Raw genomic sequence first — 19,271 nt, 5'->3', positions numbered from 1 at the left:
TCTCTTAGTTTTTAATTTTTATTTATTTATTTATTGCCAGAACTCAGGGCCTGGGTGCTGTCCCTGAGTTCTTCAGCTCAAGGCTACCACCCTACCATTGAGCCATAGCCCCATTACCCATTTTTTCTTTTTCTTTTTCATTTTTTATTTTTTCTGCCAGTCCTGGACTTGAGCTCAGGGCCTAGGCACTGTCTTTAGACTTTCTCAAGGCCAGAACTCTACCACTTGAGTCTTAGCACCACTTCTGGCTTTTTTTCTATGTATGTGGTACTGAGGAATAGAACCCGGGTCTTTGTGCACGCTAGGCAAGCACTCTACCACTAGGCCAAACTCCCGGCCAGTTATGACTATCTCTTATCACCTGGCCCTTTTCTGCATTTTCACCTTTACTGAAACACACACATCCACCCTACTCTGTTACTCTTTTCTCAAACACATCCAAGCTTCTCTTTTTTCTTTCTTTTTTTTTTTTGCCAATCCTGGCCTTGAGATCAGGGCCTGAGCACTGTTCTTGGACTTTCTGAAGGCTAGAGCTCTACCATTTGAGCCTCAGCACCACTTCCAGCTTTTTTCTATTTTGTGGTACCAAGGAATCGAACCTGGGTCTTCATGCAGGCTAGGCAAGCATTCTACCACTAAGCCAAACTCCCAGCTCCCATTCAAACTTCTTGAACTAATCTGGAATTGTTCCCCAACTACACATTACTTTTCCTGCTGCTTATCCTTCACAGGACTATTCTTCCTAAAATACTCTGCCCTCTTTTCCCTCCTTCACCTTCTTTCACTCCTTCAAACCACAATCATCAGAATTAGGAAAAGCACACTTTGTATTTATTTGTCTATGTGTTTTCATAGCTTACAAATTAGGAACTGTCATCATCTTACTTTGGGTGTTCTAAGTATAGGGTGATGAGATGTCATATAGACTTAATTGTTGGAGGAATGCTCTCTGCTACTTGGAGAAGCTTCCCGAAGGAGGTGGCATGTATGATCTCAGACCCTGAAGGATAGGTGTACTCTAAATAATTAAGAAAATTTGGCTGGGGAAGACCACATAGTCCAGGAGGACAGTGGCCCCTAAGTTTAGAAACCAAGAAACAATCCATTTTAACTAGGGATATATAACGAGAAATAATATAAAGAGAAAAGGAGATATATCAAGAATGCATCGCAGTAGAATGACAGAGAGAGCTTAAGCCTGGGAATGTTTGTAAATTTTCTACTTGGAGACTTTTGTGTCCTGGGGAAGGAGAATGTGTGTCCCTAGAACACTACTATATGTGAACCACTATATGTGGCTTTGTCTTCATGAGTCACAAAGTGAGTCACGTATAATATGCTTGATGAGGTGAATTTTGTCCTTGTAGGAAGACACTGAACACCAGACTTCAGATTGGACCTGGAGATAGCAGTGAGTCATCTGAATTACAGCTGACCAATTTCTGCTTATTGGTGGATTTTTTGTTGGATATAGTTTCTTTGGTAAGACTACACTGGATTAAAAACTAAAGGAAATCTAGTAATATAGTTCATATGGTTGATGTAGATAAATCTCATCTTCTAGTAAATTTTATGCTTAACTTATTTTCCCCTTTGGTATAGCTTTCTATTATAGCAGTTTCCAAATAGTTTTCCTCTGACATATATTTATAATATATAATATAAATGAAAGGTATTTACTAACTGCATGTTGAAATCTTTTAACTACTGAATATATTGTAGTCTAATGATGCTTTTATATTCATAAATTATTCTATATTAAATGAAGATTGTTGGAAATATTTCCCTTTGTTTTCTCTCCTCAATTCTTTGCTTCCTCATTTTGAAGCCTACTAGAAGTATGAGGGTGCTGTGTCAGGTATGACCTTCAGCCTGTTTGTTTTTAATTGATTCTGTTCACTTTTAATTCTGTTGTGTCATAATTTCATTAATGTATCAGAAAAATGGGTTATTTTATAATTCTGCTTGAAGTACTTGGAGAATTTTGGGAAATGAAATTTTATGTTACCAGTAATAAAAATCATTATACTAATTAAGGAGCATGATTCCTGACTAAAGCTATAGCTTTGTTTGTGTGGATTAAAAACCAATAGTATATTTAATTTTTTTCAATTTGCTTTCTTTGTCAGGAGACTTACATTGAAATACAGACAGAACACTTGCCGCAGCTGCTGCTCAGAATGATTTCCGCCCTGACCAGTCATCTCCACACATTGCGCTTGTCTGAGCTCACAGATTCACTCAAGCTCTGCTCAAAGATCCTCAGCAAAGTTCAGCCTCCACTGTTATCTGCTGGCACCGGGGGCATGACTCAGCTCCCTAGTGGGCAGCGCCACCCCATGAGAGAATGGGAAGACAGAAAGGTAACTAGCCAGTCACATTTCCTCACAGCAGAAGGCTTTGTGATTGCAGTCACATGCCCATGAGTTTCAACATTTGGGGATCTATTTTATGACTAAGTGCTAAGGCAGTGGGTAGACCTCATTAGGGCATTTAGCTGTGATGTTCAGTTATTGTCTGCATCAATACTTTTCAGTAGAAGTACACTGCAAGTGACATTTGTTATTTAAAATTTTCTGGTAGCCACAATTAAAATGTAAAAGGAAGCTGGACACTGGTGGTTCAAATCAGTAACTACTTAGGAGACTTAAGATCGGAGGTTTGATGTTTAAAGCCAAAATCGACAAGAAGTCTGCGAAACTCTATCTCCAAATAACCAAAGTATGAGGCCTTCAGTTCAAAGTCTAGTAGTAGCCAAAAACAGGTCAAAAGAAGTAGGTGAAACTAGTCTTAACAATATTTTGTGTAGTCCAGTACAGTTAATATATTATTATAATACATCATTCATATAAAATAATGCTATAAAAATTTGTTGACATTTTTGTGCTGAGTCCTCAAACTAGAGTATATTTGCCATGGTAACATATCTTCTTTCAAATGCTGATCATCAACAATACTTAAGATTTATATGTGATAAACTGGAGTAACATGTCCAAGTTTGTTTCAAACATAGTTTAACTCAAGTAAAATTAAAATTTAGTCCTGCAACCACATTTTATGTGTTCATTGGCTGTTTTCTAGCTAGTGTATTGGACTGTAGGTCTGTATCTAAACTTTCTCATATATCAAGTTCGACATGATTTTCTTGAAGTCAAGAGTCTTGTTGCATCCTCAGTCAAGAAAATTATTAAAATTTGATGAAATGACTAACATTAAACTACATAATATATAATCATACTATGTATGTTCCATAAAGTATACAACTATGGGCATACTATTGTATGTAAAAACACAACATAGTATGTAAATAATACTATATTTTAGGTAAACTATAAAGTATGTAACTTAAATGTCTGGCACCAGGAACAAACTTTAACACCAATGAAATCAGTAATTAGTTTTCAAAGTGTATAGTGTTAAAAAAAATATGAATGAGGGGCTGGGAGTTTGGCCTAGTGGTAGAGTGCTTGTTTAGCATGCATGAAGACCCGGGTTCGATTCCTCGGTACCCCATGCATAGTAAAACACCAGAAGTGGTGCTATGGCTCAAGTGGTAGAGCACTAGCCTTGAGGAAAGCTCAGGGATAGTGCTTAGGCCCTGAGTTCAAGCCCCAGGATGGACAAAAAAATATGAATGGATAAATATGAATTATACAAATTCTTTGACTTAGTAACATTGACATAAAGATTTGAGAATTCCTAGAGTATTTATTTGCTGTCTAATTCCTGGGTTTGTACAACTGCCTCCCCCACTTTTTTCTTTTAATGCCTTGTATCCAGGATGGATCCCCTAACATGATCTTGCATAGTGATCGCACCTAAAAAACTCCTTCCCCTCAGTTGTAGTCCTCCCGAGGCGCCTTTATTCACCTTGTATAATAAAAAAAAAAAAAAAACCAACAACAAAAAAAAAACAGAACATAAAACATTCTTGAGCTTTCTCTTTTCTGCTTTTGTTTTTGAGTTAGTGTTTTGCGTAGACTAGACTGAAACACCCTATATAAGCCAAAATACCTTGAACTCATGAATATTTCCTGTCTCTGCTCTCATATGTTGGGAGGTTATAACCCTTGGTCCACTTAAATGTATTGCGGTTGGTATGCATCCTCCATAAACTAAAGCCAGTATCTCATTTGGCTTCCAACAAGCTCGTTGTTTAGGTATGATATATAGTGTCTCTGCCATTACTGGAAAATGTGGTTCATTGAATGAGATTAATGAGACAAGGAGAAGAAAGGCCTTTAGCACTCTTCTATAGCTCATTCAAATATGTGAAGATTTACTGTATAGAAAACAAATAAATAGAAGTAAGGTGATGTTTTATTAACCTTACACATTTCCACACTCATTCTCTCTGGTTGTCTTCTGCCTCCCAGGTTACGTATATATGTGTGCACATATACATACATATATAATATACATACACATATGTGTGCGTATATAATTTTTAATGAACAGCCATAGTATTATTTTTACTTAGATGTCAGAAAATCTAATTTAAAAGCTGAGATTATTTTCTATATTCCATTGTTTGAAAACGTATTTTTAGTGTTATTTGATTCTACAACTTAGTTGCTTTTTTATAAAATCTTCCTACTCAAAAACATAAACATCATTTGTTTTCTCTCTATTCTTATCTAATACAATATTTGGTGTATGATATTGTTCAGTGTTCACTGAATGCATTCAGGGTCAGTGGCAAACATTTAATTGATGCATACTTCAACAGATGTTCACATTCATGCAGTCCTGAGTAGAGAACCTGTTGATTTTGTTTCTGATTTTAAGATAATCATTTTTTAACCTCATTCTTTGCATTTTTTAGACATTTTAGACATTTGGAAAATGATTTCACAAACTAGATTAATTGTATTCAGTTGAAAACAAAAATATCCTAATGGTTCATACCTTTGTGTATTTTACCTAAAGATCCTAAATTTAAGATATGCATGTAGTGAATAATGAACTTAGTGAATTAATATGTATCAGTCACAGTCATTGTAAGTGTGCCAGTATTGTCTGTTGATTATTACAAACATGAGTAAATGTAGAGCATCTTTAAGAGTTCACAGGATGTAAATTAAGTTGGACATGGTCTAATCTAAAAATTCAACCACTTCTAATTCCTAACAGGTACATGTACCTACTCAGTTTTTTGCTTTTTGAAAAATCTCTACTAGGTATCAACAGTTTCACTGGAAAATCCCACAGAAGTGTTTGAAGATGGAGAAAACCCACCTAGCAGCCGGTCATCAGAGAGTGGCTTTACTGACTTCATACAGTACCAAGCTGACGGAACAGATGACATTGACAGAGAGCTGAGTGAGGGACAGAGGATGGCTACTACTGTCCCCCTTGGGAGCACATCCTCTGAAACAGAGACCGCCTCCACTGTGGAATCTGAGGAAACGATGATCCAGCCCCCGTCCAGACTCCGTCAGGGGACAGCAAGCCCAAGTGGGAAGACAACACAGAAGACTGCAATGCAGTGCTGCCTGGAGCACGTCCAGCCACTCCTTACCAGATTCATTCATCTCTACATCACTCCCAGGAGTTCTCTCCCTCAGGCTCCGGCTGCAGACCCCCAAGGAGAGACTTCAAAGTGGGATAGGGACTCACAAGGAGATGTAAAAGAGAGAAACTTTCATACACAGAAAACCTCCAAAGAATACCTTCCTGCCTTCCTCGCTGCCTGTCAGCTCTTCCTGGAGTGCTCAAGTTTCCCTGTTTACATTGCTGAGGGCACCCATTCATCAGAGTTACGTTCTGAAAAACTGGAGACTGGTAAGGTCGTCTCTGTTTCATTGTGTTATGTGGCATACTATCCTTAAGAAATGTCCAGGTATTAAAATGGGGGTACTTTTTAGCCTGTTAGCTTTTAAAGGGCCTGTTCATAAAGTGTTTTAACAAGTATCTATAGTCACCATTGGTGAATTTCCTTGCTAGATCTATGATTTATGGTTTCCCTTACCACCTACAGGAAATGTAACAGCAGCTCCATTCATGTCCTTTTTCGAACAGTGTCATCTGTTTACTTTTACTTAAATTTTCATGCACACAGCGCAGTATGAACTGGATAACACTTGTAATAAGCAATCTGATTCATCAGGCAGGAGAATAAATTACAGGACTTGCATAAGAAAAACCTGTATTGTAGGTCTTGCTGCTACTTTTATTTTTCTGGAACCGCAGAGCTTTTGCGAGTAGATAATAGTGAAGGTGGGAGGCCACACTGCTTCCTCTCTCTGAAAGGCCTCTGTCGCTGTTTACTTCCAGACTGTGAGCATGTGCACCCGCCACAGTGGCTGCAGACTCTGATGAATGCTTGCAGCCAAGCAAATGACTTCAGTGTTGAGAGCGTGGCAGTGTCACTGGTGATGGACCTGGTGGGCCTGACCCAGTCAGTGGCCATGGTCACCGGGGATCGTGTCAACAGCGTGGAGCCTGCTCAGCCCCTGAGCCCGAGCCAGGGTAGAGTTGCTGTGGTCATCAGACCCCCCCTCACACAGGGCAACCTGCGCTACATAGCCGAGAAGACGGAATTTTTCAAGGTAACTCTGGGAAAATCCCTGCACATAGCCTACCAGACCAAGGGCCCTGAAGCCATGAGGAAATAATCTCAAGTGAAAAAGATGAAAACTTGTTCTGTAGATTATTTCCGGGTTAGCAGCCCACAACTTTGCTTAGATCATCTGTCCAAAACTTCTATGAAAAGTTTTGTGATCTTATATATACATATATACACAGACATATACATATATATATGCTCTTACCTGAGTTAAATGATAACATTCCAAAAAATTTTTAGCCTTTGATTTCTAACATGACACATGTATATAAATACATGTACACATACATGTGCGGATAAGTTCTACATAGAACTTGGGTTACATACATCTTTTTTTTTTTTTCCTTGTGGACCATGGGGCTTGAACTTCACCTGGGCACTGTCTCTGAGCTCTTCAGCTCAAGGCTATCTCCTTACCCTTGAGCCAATCCCCACTTCCCATTTTCTAGAGGTTAACTGGAGATAAGAGTCTCAGGTCCAGGGCTGGGAGTTTGGCCTAGTGGTAAAGTGCTTGCCTAGCATGCACAAAGACCCGGGTTCAATTCCTCAGTACCACATATATAGAAAAAGGCCAGAAGTGGTGCTGAAGCTCAAGTGGTAGAGTTCTAGTCTTGAGAAAGTCCAAGGACACTGCTCAGGCCCTGAACTCAAGCCCAGGACTGGCAAAAAAAAAAAGTCTCAGGTCCTTTTGTGCCCGGGCTGGCTTTGAACCTCGATTCCCAGATCTCAGCCTCCTGAGTAGCTAAGATTACAGGCTGAGCTACCTCGCCCAGCTACATTACATCTTAACAGGTTATGTTTCATCTTCATGTATTAAAAAAATGTTGTTTGGGGGGTTTTTAGATATTTTTAATTGTGTTTGGTCAAACATGGTGTGATACACATCTGTGGTCCCAGCACTCAGGAAATGGAAGCAGAAGGAAATGAAGACTGTGCTCAGTGGTTAAGCACTTGCCTAGCATACTCAGTGACCTAGATTTGAACCCATACACTGAAAATAAATGCCCCGCCACATATTTTCTCCTGCTTGACTGAGTTTTAATGTTCTGGTGAACACTGAAGATTTTTTTCCATTCTTATTACATGTTAAGTGCTCTGTTAATACATGTATGACACTAATTAGTGACTTTATAAAGCCTCTTTGGCCCAGTAGTGGTATAGTACTTACTATGCAAGTCCCTGGGTTCCGTTTCAAGCAATTGAAGAAAATCTTGTGTAATTTCAATATTTGTATTGTGAATTTGTATTTCACTCTAACATAAGAATTCAACATGAGATTTGTGTCTTGTTAAACATAATGTAGTCTGACATTATTAAAATAGTGAAATGAATGATACCTTACCTGCATAAAGAGCTTATTACATTTCATACATTTAAAAGAAATATTACTAAAGTACTAAAGGGTTCTGAGGGTCTGGGTAAGCAAGAAATAAGCAGATAAGAAGGCTTTTTAAAAATACTAACACATACTGAACATTAAGGACTTTCCTAATAATGATAGAAACTAGATATTAGCTTATCCAGAATAAGAAATATTTTCTAAGTAGGGATGGGTGTTGTGGTTTATATCTTTTCTGGTAGAACGTGGCTCTGACACTATGGAACCAGCTAGGAGACGGGACCCCCCAACACCACCAGAAGAGTGTGGAGCTATTTTACCAGTTACATAACTTGGTTCCTTCCTCGAGCATCTGTGAAGATGTCATAAGTCAGCAGCTAACCCATAAAAACAAGGTAAATCCCTCCCCTGTCCTGCATCTATACACACTTGTACACACACTGTTCCAAAAAGTTAAGTCTCTCCAGGGAATTACTACACCTGGCATCTGAGCAACACAGTACCGCTTTGTTCAGTATGTTACTCATATCTTCGCAATACTGTTTACTATTCTATCTAGAGGAAAGATCTGTTTAAAACATCGATAATATGAAACAATATGCATTCAAAATTCAAAGACTGAATTTATTTCTTGGCTCATGGCACCAGTATAGGTAATGATGATGAAAGCTGTTGCTGGTCTAAGTTGTTGGTTATTTAAAGAAGAGCCAGTGGCTTTATATGAATCTGACAGATACACTTATTAATGTACGTGAAATAATAATGTAAGTTACCTTTCTAAGCTGGATACTATTTGTTCTTGTGCTAACTTGTGAGATTATATGATATAAAATAAGACTTATGTTCCTGATACATATGAAGTGATCCATGAATTATGTTGGCTATGATGGATGGATGGGGTTAGAGAATTGATTTTGAATGCCAATGTGCTTCTGTGTACAAAAAATTTAATCATCTTGGGGAGCTTTTAGAATTGGATTAACCTGTTTTTAAAAACTTGGAATGCTACTGGGTTGGGGGTCACATTGACAAAGGCAAAGCAAGGGACTTAGCAAAGAGGAAAGAAGTTCATGAAGGAGTAATCACAGTAACAGTATGCTAAGAAAAGTGCTAAAGCTCTGTTTCTCTACCATATTCTTTCAAATTTGTTCAGAAATTTTAAACAATTATTTACATATAATGGATACTGGTTGATGTAACAACAGAAGCTTCCTAAGAAATGCATGTAGTAAACCTACCAAAAAAAAAGCAAATTTGCTTGTATCCTGCAAGGTGAAATCTTTAAAACAGTTTTAATCAGGACTCACAGTTGTTTGCTTGAAGGATTACATGAATGCTAGAAGAAAAGTCTAAAAATCTGATATTGTCCTAATTTCTACTGGTTATACATTAAAATATATTTACTGTTCCAAATATATTCCCAAAGTTGTTTAAAATAGCTTTCTTAAAGAATTTTACTTGAGATGCATACTTTATAGGGGGAAAAGTTAAGTAACTTTGAAAGTGAATATTCACATTTGATATGAGGAAAGAAAATGCTTGGTATCAATGCAACTTGCCATGCATAGCACAGTGTGGTCCTTTTAAATGCAGTACACAGATTAATGAAAATCTAAGCTACTATTTTTGATGCAGGGAAAGATGAGCCATTGAGTTTAATATTTATGTCTGCATACAGGTATCTTATTTAAGTTTATTGCAGTGTGTAGTTGAGTTTTGTAGGTGTTGAACATAATACTAAATTATTACCTGGATTTTACTAAAATCACTTTATATCTTCAAGAGAGAACAAAATCTCTCCCATTCTTCCTCAGAAAATACGAATGGAAGCACACGCAAAGTTTGCTGTTCTCTGGCACCTCACACGGGATCTCCATGTAAATAAGTCATCTTTTGCACGTTCGTTTGACAGGTTGGTTACATGTTATATTCAGATTTTAGAGTCAGGTGTCTTACTGTTGTTTCTTCTTGAATCTTCTGGTTTGGCAAGGGTAGAGGTATGCAGGAACAAATCTTATAAAGGGAATTAATTAATTCTCTAGAAAACCCAAGCTATATTGAAATAGCGTGGTAGTTCCACTTACCAGATTTCCTTTGCAGTCTCTCAGGGCACCTAGTACCTCTTGCTTCCACTGAACCAATATTTATCAAGTCCCTGCCATTCACCAAGCCAGAATAGGTGCCCCCATTCTAGATACAGCAATAGGCAAGGCTTTCTTGAGCCTGTGTTCACATTCTGTGATACTGCATATCAAAGTATATTGTTTTCAATCTTCAGAACAGATTCCCTAACTGAAAGCACAATCTCCTTTCCATGTAATAGTCTGAGATTAGCCTTGGACCTGAAGTAATTTATACCTCAAATAACTTCCAAGGAATTTCAGTTCATAAGTAAATATATTCATTGTTAAAAGATAGCAGTCTCACTCCCAGGTCTCACAGACATGGATACAAATCTGTGCTGAAAGCGTCATTTCTGATCATATGTGTGCTGTATTGGACATCAGTTCAGCTAGTACTGAATTAATACATGACCATTTCTAAGAGATTTGCTATTGACCCATACACTGAACTTCTACAATGAACTATCCCCGTAGCTAGATACTTCTCAGACAACTCTGACTTCAGATCTTTCTTCATCATATGAATGGCACAGTGCAGGTCAGAGAAGTTAAGCTGCTTGCGCAGATCCCACACAAAATTTAAATCTTAGATTTTCTGATTCTATACCGTATTTCCATATCTTTCATAGAGGTCTTTCCTAGAATTCAGTACATATCTTCAAATTCCTGAAGAAAGAGAAAAGTACCCCTGATAATCATGAATTAGCGCTGACTTATAAAACCTTAGTGCTTAATATCAGTGCATCTGTTGATCAGACCTAAGTTTATTTCTATTCTTTAATAAGTAATGTGTGCTTGTCATAAAAAATATATTACTTTTCTCTTTTTTCATTGCATCTACTCAGATTTTGATTATAAAAATACTGTAGTCAGAATTTATCTTGAAGTATGATTAAGTAGTTAAGTAGTTGAAAACAAGTAGGACTTCTAAGCTAGTTGCAGAGCAGCCATTGTTGAAACTGTAGATGTGCTGTTCTTTGTTTTAATTGTCTGTGCTTATTGTAGATCTCTGTTCATCATGTTGGACAGCCTTAACAGCCTGGATGGCTCTACGAGCTCAGTGGGCCAGGCCTGGCTGAACCAAGTCCTACAAAGACATGACATTGCCAGAGTCTTGGAGCCATTGCTCTTGCTCCTGCTTCACCCAAAGACGCAGAGGGTTTCGGTGCAACGAGTACAAGCAGAACGTTACTGGAATAAGACTCCCTGTTACCTAGGAGAGGAGAGTGACAAGCATTTCATGCAGAATTTTGCCTGCAGCAATGGTGAATGTCACACGGAAGTACAGCACCTTTACTAGAAAGGAAGCTAAAGAAAGGAGCCAAGACTCTATAGACACACAGTAGTGGTGGGGGCCAAGCACAGTGGTTTGGTTCAAGCTTCATCAGTGTGGTAACTGAACTTTGTAAAAGCCTTCTAAACATGAAAATAACCTTTTTTAACTTGGTAATAAGAGGCCATTCTTTAGCTTCCTTCCTGTTGTGTCCCCTGGATGTTCTAAATCATTGCCTCAGCATCTTGGGGAAAACACTTTATCTCCATGATCCTGCTTATTGCTGAATTCTTGCCTCCCCTTTGAATTCAGTCTTAGACACCACATTTTCTCATGAACTTGACAATGCGCTAATATGGCACCCAGATTCTACCTCTTCTAATTAACGTGCCCCAATAAGTGGTTGTGGTCTGCTGTCAGCATGGAACATGGTATCTCTTCCCTGCTCCATCTTTGTCTATGAGCTTAGGATCTTACACTAACTAGGTAACTCATTAATACTTATTGAATTTTTGTTAAAAGTCGAGTACTTTTATATTTGATTATATTCCAAACTACTCAAATTCTCATAAACAGCATAACTAAAGGAAGTGTCACAGAAGAAAAATAAAATTTTATCCTGTAGAAAAAAGCCTTAGTTGGGTTCTGGTGGCTCACACCTGTAATCCTAGCTACTCAGAAAGCTGAGATCTGAGGATTGAGGTTTGAAGCCAGTCCGTGCAGGAAACTCAGTGATATTCTTCATTTCTTAACCACCAATAAGCTGGAAGTAGAGCTGTACCCTGAAGTGGTTGAGTTTTAACCTTAAACAATAAAAGCTCAGGGGCAGTTCCCAGGCCCTGAGATCAAGCTCCAAAACTGGTACACAAACATAAAAAGAGTGTTTTACATGGTTTATTTGGGGAAATGAGGGTAAACTATTACATTTGCCTCTTGCTATTCTTTTTTTATTGTAATTAATAAAAGGGTTACATGATATTTGCCAGATAGAAGGTGCATTAATTCACATACATTGATACCCTTTCACATGTCTTGGTACCCATTACCCTCCCCCCACCCACCCCCACCCTGCCTCTTGCTATTCTTGAGCTATATACTCTTAATAGTTTCCACATGATTTCTGACATAAATTCCATATGATTTTCTTAAAAGGTCTAAGCTAGTATAGAGTATAATCATAATAATAAAATATAATTTGGTGGTGAAAATAATGATCAAATTTTTAGTTTGATCTACCTTTTAAAATTTCAATTAATATATTTTCTATCTTTCCTCCTTTACTATTTTTGTCATGTGCCAGTAAGCCAAGCTCAGCTCATGACATCAAAAGGAAATGGTGAGAAGCCACTTACCGTGGATGAAATAGAGAACTTCAGTCTCACAGTGAACCCACTAAGTGACAGGCTCTCCCTCCTAAGTACCAGCAGTGAGACAATCCCAATGGTTGTCTCTGACTTTGATCTTCCAGACCAGCAAATAGAAATACTTCAGAGTTCAGATTCTGGGTGTTCACAGTCCTCAGCTGGTGATGTGAGCTACGAGGTGGATACAGAAAATCTGAACATCCCAGAGGAGTCTCACATGCTCAAAGCAAGCTCCCCAGACGATGATGTCCAGCAGCTGGTGTTTGAGCTGATACACCAAGTTGTGAGTGGCCTGGAGGCAGAGTCCACACCAGAAGCATCTGAGATTGACATGGATGCTGTTCCCCCGAAGGATAGTGACTTAGACCTGGGAGAGGAGTTGGTTAGAAGCGAGGATATCTCCACTCCACAGGGCCAGAGTGCTTTGATGAGCCACGACAGCCCGCAGTTTCTGTCTGTGTCCTCAGAGGAAGGCCAAGAGTGCTTGGCAAATGGGATCTCCAGAAACAGCTCCTCGCCTTGTATTTCAGGAGCCACACACAGTTCCCTTGACTCATCTGTGGCTGCCACAGAAACCAAATCTAGGCAAAGGAGTCACAGTAGTATCCAATTCAGCTTCAAAGAAAAATTACCAGAAAAAGTCTCTGAGAAGGAAACAATTGTTAAGGAGTCTGGCAAACAACCAGGAGCAAAACCCAAGGTAAAACTTGCCCGAAAAAAGGATGATGACAAGAAAAAGAGTTCAAATGAAAAACTCAAACAAACCAGCGTCTTCTTTACTGATGGTCTGGATTTGGAGAATTGGTACAGCTGCGGAGAGGGAGAGATTTCTGAAATCGAGAGTGACATGGGATCTCCAGGATCCCGGAAATCTCCCAGTTTCAACATCCACCCCCTCTACCAGCACGTGCTCCTCTATCTCCAGCTGTATGACTCCTCAAGGACTCTCTATGCTTTTTCCGCCATCAAAGCCATCTTGAAGACGAACCCTGTTTCTTTTGTAAATGCCATTTCAACCACTAGCGTAAACAATGCATATACCCCACAGCTGTCCCTGCTTCAGAATCTGCTGGCAAGACACCGCATCTCTGTTATGGGAAAAGACTTTTATAGTCACATTCCGGTGGACTCAAACCACAACTTCCGGAGTTCTATGTATATAGAAATTCTTATTTCCCTCTGCTTGTATTACATGCGTAGCCACTACCCAACTCACGTCAAGGTCTCTACGCAAGACTTAATAGGCAATCGAAACATGCAGATGATGAGCATAGAAATTTTGACTCTCCTCTTCACGGAGCTAGCAAAAGTAATAGAAAGCTCTGCAAAGGGTTTTCCTAGTTTCATCTCTGATATGTTATCTAAGTGCAAAGTTCAGAAAGTGATTCTTCATTGTTTGCTCTCCTCCATCTTTAGTGCTCAGAAATGGCATAGCGAAAAGATGGCAGGTAAGAATATGGTGGCTGTGGAAGAAGGCTTCTCGGAGGACAGCCTTATCAATTTCTCAGAGGATGAATTTGACAATGGCAGCACACTCCAGTCGCAGCTGCTTCGGGTGCTGCAGAGGCTGATTGTTCTAGAACACCGGGTGATGACTATTCCTGAAGAGAATGATGCAGGTTTTGATTTTGTGGTCTCTGACTTGGAACACATAAGTCCCCATCAGCCCATGACTTCTCTTCAGTATTTGCACGCCCAGCCAATCACCTGTCAGGGCATGTTCCTCTGTGCTGTCATCCGAGCTTTGCATCAACACTGCGCGTGTAAGATGCACCCACAATGGATTGGCTTGATCACATCCACTCTGCCTTACATGGGAAGAGTTCTACAGAGAGTAGTTGTGTCTGTTACCCTACAGCTGTGCAGGAATTTGGATAATCTAATTCAGCAGTACAAATATGAGACAGGGTTATCTGATAGTAGGTAAGGGTTCCTTTTTAACTTGGTGACCATTGATGTGTTTCACATATGTAACTTGAAATGTCCCCCAAAGTCAAGACTTTGAGCCGGGGTAAGGAAGTGGATAGTGTGTCACTCGTTCGGCATACCTGTGAGCCTGAGATCAGTTCCTAACACTGTAGGAAGGTAAGTGACCGGCTTTCAATGGTCACAAGAAAAGTCAGCTTGAGGACGAGTATCAGAATTGAGGAGAAAAAAGGCAAGGAATTTATTTTGGTGGTCTTTCAACTGGCATAAATAATAGGACTCCTTCAACAAAGGTTTTTTTTGTTGTTTTTTTAATATGTCCCTGAGCTCTTTTTGCTCAAGGCTAGCACTCTACCACTTGAGCTACAGCACTGCTTCCAGCTTTTTCTGTGTATGTGGTACCAAGGAATCAAACCCATGGCTTTAATTCATACTGGACAAGCACTCTACCACCAGGCCACATTCCCAGCCACTTCCGCCTTTTTTTGTGATTAATTGAAAATAAGAGTCTCACAGACTTTCCTGCCCAGGTTGGCTTCAAACTGTGATCCCTAGATCTCAGCCTCCTGTACAGCTAGGATTACAAGCATGAGCCACCAGCACCTGGCCAGTTTTCCATATCTTTATCTGACACATTATCTAAGTGCAATTTCCAAGCTGGAATTTAAATTCATAAATCTTTCTCTTTTGGGTTTTCCTGGGTTGATTGTAAATTCCATCTGTATCTTTAGGCCACAGATTCAGAATGGTTCTGTGAAAAGGTAGCCATATGTCTTATATACAGATGACTGATTCATCTGCAGTGTAACTCAGCTGCTTCCATAAAATAGTAAACAGTGGTGTTTAGTAATCATTTTCCTGCCATTCCCCAGTAGGCAGAGCCTTGCTAGGATTCTCTATGAGATTAGAGAGCCAGAAAGAGCTCTAGTGCATTTAGACCCATTCTCTTATTGTTTAGATTAAGAAGCAAAAAGTCCCTGACCTACTTTTCAGGCATTTATTCAGGCTACTTCTTGAAAGACCTAGTCTGTGCCTGGCGTGTGCTCAACATTTATTCAGGTATGGCGCACTGAATTCCACACCCACAGTGCCAGTGTTGCTACCCCTGTGTTATTTCAGGCCTCTGTGGATGGCGCCCGTCACCCCTCCAGACATGGTTCTCACTCTCCTGGAAGGCATCACTGCCATTATCCACTACTGTCTGCTGGATCCAGCCACGCAGTACCATCAGGTAAGACCTCAGAGTTGTGTGACGGGGCCGGGAATGTCGCCTAGCATGCACCAAGACCCCAAGGTTCAATTCCTCCGTACCATGTAGGAAAAGCCGAAGTGATGCTATGGCACAAGTGGGAGGAAAACCCAATGGCAAAAAAAAAATTGTGTGACTCCTTTTTCTTTCTTCCAGTCTTGGCATCAAGGCTAGCACTCCTCCACTTGAGCCACTGTACCACTTCTGTCTTTTTCTGAGTAGTTTATTGGAGATAAGAGTCTCACAGACTCTCTTGCCTGGGCTGGCTTTGTACCTTAATCCTCACATAGCCTCCTGAGTAGCTAAGATTACAGGCGTGAGCCACTGGTATCCAGCCATGACTTTTTTCAGCACTCAGTAATTGTTTCTTTTCTTCTCCTTTATAGCTTTTGGTCAATGTTGACCAAAAACACTTGTGTGAAGCCCGCAGTGGAATCCTGTCCATCCTGCATCTGATCCTGTCCTCCGTGACGCTGCTGTGGAGCATACTGCACCAGGCTGATGCGTCAGAAAAGATGGCTGCAGCTGCGGCCGCCGCCGTCACCACTATTAACCTTGGAGCCACAAAGGTTGGAGAGCTTTTCCCCAAATTACCTTCCTAACTACTTGGATACTGTGAATAGGATTCATAGTATTCTGCCAGATTAGTGATTAGATGGAAATTTCATTGAGATACGGTTGTCAAGTCAACAAATCTGATTTTTTTTTTTGGTAAATTTGTAAAGTCATGAACTGTCACAATCCAGTTTTCAAGTGAGTCCTTCCTGCCAAAGATTGCTTGTTCCACTGGAAGTCACTCAGTCTCCTTCCTAAACCTGAATGCTTACTAATCCAGTTCCTGCATATGAATTGAGTTTTCTGGATATTCCACAGAAATCAGTTAATACAGTATTCAGTGAAATGGATATTTCATAATAGAATGTTTATATTACATGAATAAGTTAACTATAAAAACAGGAGAGTAAAGTTCATGTGCTAGGAGTGGCTAATCTCAGGATTATAGGATCAATATTTATTTAAACAGTAATTTTTTCAAATTTTCTGTTTTGTTTTGTGCCAATACTGATACTTAGATGTAGGATCTAGCACTCTCCCTTAGCTTTTTTGCTCAAGGCTAGTGCTATAGCACCTTGAGTCATGCCTTCACTTCTGGCTATCTTAGTTTACTTGGAATTAACACTCAGGATCTTCTATAGCTGTGAAGATTATCTTCTCTAAAAGACTTTACACCAAATTTAGTTTCCTGTATTGTGTACTTGAGGGTTAGATATGCATTTGGTCATTTGTCATTTTGTAAGGTTTTATCTTGGAGGTAAAAGCCATGGTTATAGCCATTTTGCTTTGCTGTGTACCCAGGCTGACCTCGATCCTCCTGCCTCAGCCACCAGATGGTTAGGGTACAGGCATGTTCCACCAGGCCACACCACTTAACATTATGAAAAGGTTCCTCTAACCAAGTGCAGGTGGTTTAAATCTGTAATCCAGCAACTCAGAAGGAACACATTTCAAGGCCAGCCTGGGCAAAAGTCCAGGAAATCTCATCTCAACTAATAGGTGGAGCAGATGGAGCTCGGTGCCTGCCATGCCAGCGGTGCAGTGCGATGCGATGGGAGGACTGCAGTCCAGGGTAGCCTGGCAAAGAGTAGATCCGAGCCAAACAACTTAGGAGACACTGTCTGAACAACAACCGACAGCCAAAAGCATCTGCCTTATAGAGGAGAAACCTTAAGTTCAAACCCTAGTTCCATTGGAGGGAAAAAATGAAAAATTCATACACTGCTATGGAGCTAAAAGTTCTGGCTAATGTTTTTCACTTGTAATTTTCTTAAATTGTTTTAGAACCTGAGACAGCAAATCCTTGAACTGTTGGGGCCCATCTCAATGAATCATGGTGTTCATTTTATGGCTGCCATTGCATTTGTATGGAATGAAAGAAGACAGAACAAAACCACCCCGAGAACCAAGGTAAGCATTTAAAGCATTTAGTGAGTGCATGCTAATTTTTCTCATCTGTCAATGCCCACAGGTCTTGAGTTCCCCAGTTACAGTGAAGCTAAAGAAGTAGGTAAAATGTGGAAAAGCAAGTTGACTATAGGTATGGATAAGGACTTGTCCCAAACCAGAGCAAAATTACTGGTTTTAAATTATAATTTTCTATCTTAGTTTACTTGCAATTAGGACTCAGGACCTTCTGTAATTGTATATGCTATAAGCTTATCACGTTACTTCAACTATAAATTATCCTAGGATGCAGTGCAGTTTCACATGGAAGGCAGCTGGGGTACAAGACAAGGACTCAGAGGAGGTCTTCCTCTTAACTAGCTTTCCTGTCTGTAGTTTCATGTCTGTAGACACAAATCTTATATGAGTGAAAATTCAGTTACTTGCTTTGTGAACTTGAAATCTTTGAAAATGCTTTTCTAAATTATAAATAAATCATGACTACTAAAATAGTTTACATTGATACAAAATATATGATTTTCACACCTACAAGGTTTGGAATTGTTTTTGTGCTAATTTCACATTTCATATATAGTGATATTCTTAAAGTCATAAAAATATTTCTGCCTTATATTATTTTGCATATGAAGATTTTGTAGTTGGGCCAGGAGGGTGGCCTAGTGGTAATATGCTCGCCTAGCATTCACGAAGCCCTGGATTTGATTCCCCAGAACCACATAGATAAGCAATGCCAGAAATGGTGCTGTGGGTCACATGGCAGAGTGCTAGCCTTGAGCAAAAAGTGTCCAAGGACAGTTCCCAGGCCCTGAGTTCAAGCCTCAGGACTGGCAAAAAAAAAAAAAAAAAAAAGGATTAAGCACATCACATTGAACCAAGAGACCATTCCAAAAATTGAGAACTTTCTTGGATATTATTTATTTTTCCAGTACTGGAGTTTGAATTTGGGATATGTAAGTGCTCATCCAGTTAAGCCTCACCTCTAGCTCTGTTTCTGCTTTAGTTGTCTTTCAGATAGAGTCTGGAATGTTTTGTCCAAAATGGTCTGATCTTCCTGTCATCTATACCTTTCCCATAGCTGGGGTTATCATACCTGGCATATTCTTTGATGTAGGATCTCACCAAAGTTTTTTTGCTCAGGCTGGCCTGAACCAAAATCCTTCTCTCACATAGCGGGGATTACAGCTGGTAGAGGCTTTGGATATTAATTTTGTAGCAGAAACGAAGCAATATCAGTCTAGAAAATGATTGAAACAAAAAGTAGATAATTACCAGAAGGTAATTACCAGAAGGAATATATGTTTAAAAATATGTGTGGTGATCAGTACCAAGACATGTGAAAGGGTATCAATGTATGTGAATTAAATGCACCTTCTATCTGGCAAATATCATGTAACCCTTTTATTAATTACAATAAAAAAATATGTGATGCATACCATTTTTCAGAAATTAAAAACAAAACTCTGCTAG

At 39.4% G+C, this 19,271-nt stretch overlaps 1 protein-coding gene across 4 annotated transcripts in view; it reads left to right on the top strand.

Moving 5' to 3' along the window:
- Dop1a (DOP1 leucine zipper like protein A) overlaps positions 1–19,271 on the top strand; it is a 71,451-nt gene that overhangs the window by 31,744 nt on the left and 20,436 nt on the right. For 3 of the 4 annotated variants that reach the window (XM_090338510.1, XM_090338509.1, XM_090338512.1), the window contains exons 12-23: positions 1,368–1,482; positions 1,829–1,858; positions 2,130–2,363; positions 5,181–5,784; positions 6,277–6,551; positions 8,150–8,302; positions 9,722–9,819; positions 11,036–11,295; positions 12,604–14,590; positions 15,713–15,824; positions 16,229–16,411; positions 17,682–17,807. In XM_090338510.1, the coding sequence (XP_090194636.1) occupies positions 1,368–1,482; positions 1,829–1,858; positions 2,130–2,363; positions 5,181–5,784; positions 6,277–6,551; positions 8,150–8,302; positions 9,722–9,819; positions 11,036–11,295; positions 12,604–14,590; positions 15,713–15,824; positions 16,229–16,411; positions 17,682–17,807 (4,177 nt within the window). The remainder of the gene's footprint in view (positions 1–1,367; positions 1,483–1,828; positions 1,859–2,129; positions 2,364–5,180; positions 5,785–6,276; positions 6,552–8,149; positions 8,303–9,721; positions 9,820–11,035; positions 11,296–12,603; positions 14,591–15,712; positions 15,825–16,228; positions 16,412–17,681; positions 17,808–19,271) is intronic. The other variant, XM_090338511.1, reaches the window with a different exon arrangement.

The sequence above is a fragment of the Megascapheus bottae genome, chromosome 8 (genome assembly GCF_031878675.1).
Source record: "Megascapheus bottae isolate mThoBot1 chromosome 8, mThoBot2.hap1, whole genome shotgun sequence".
Classification (NCBI taxonomy): Eukaryota; Metazoa; Chordata; class Mammalia; order Rodentia; family Geomyidae; genus Megascapheus; species Megascapheus bottae.
The sequence above is the reverse complement of the archived record's forward strand: the minus strand, read 5'-3'. Positions and strand labels throughout refer to the sequence as shown.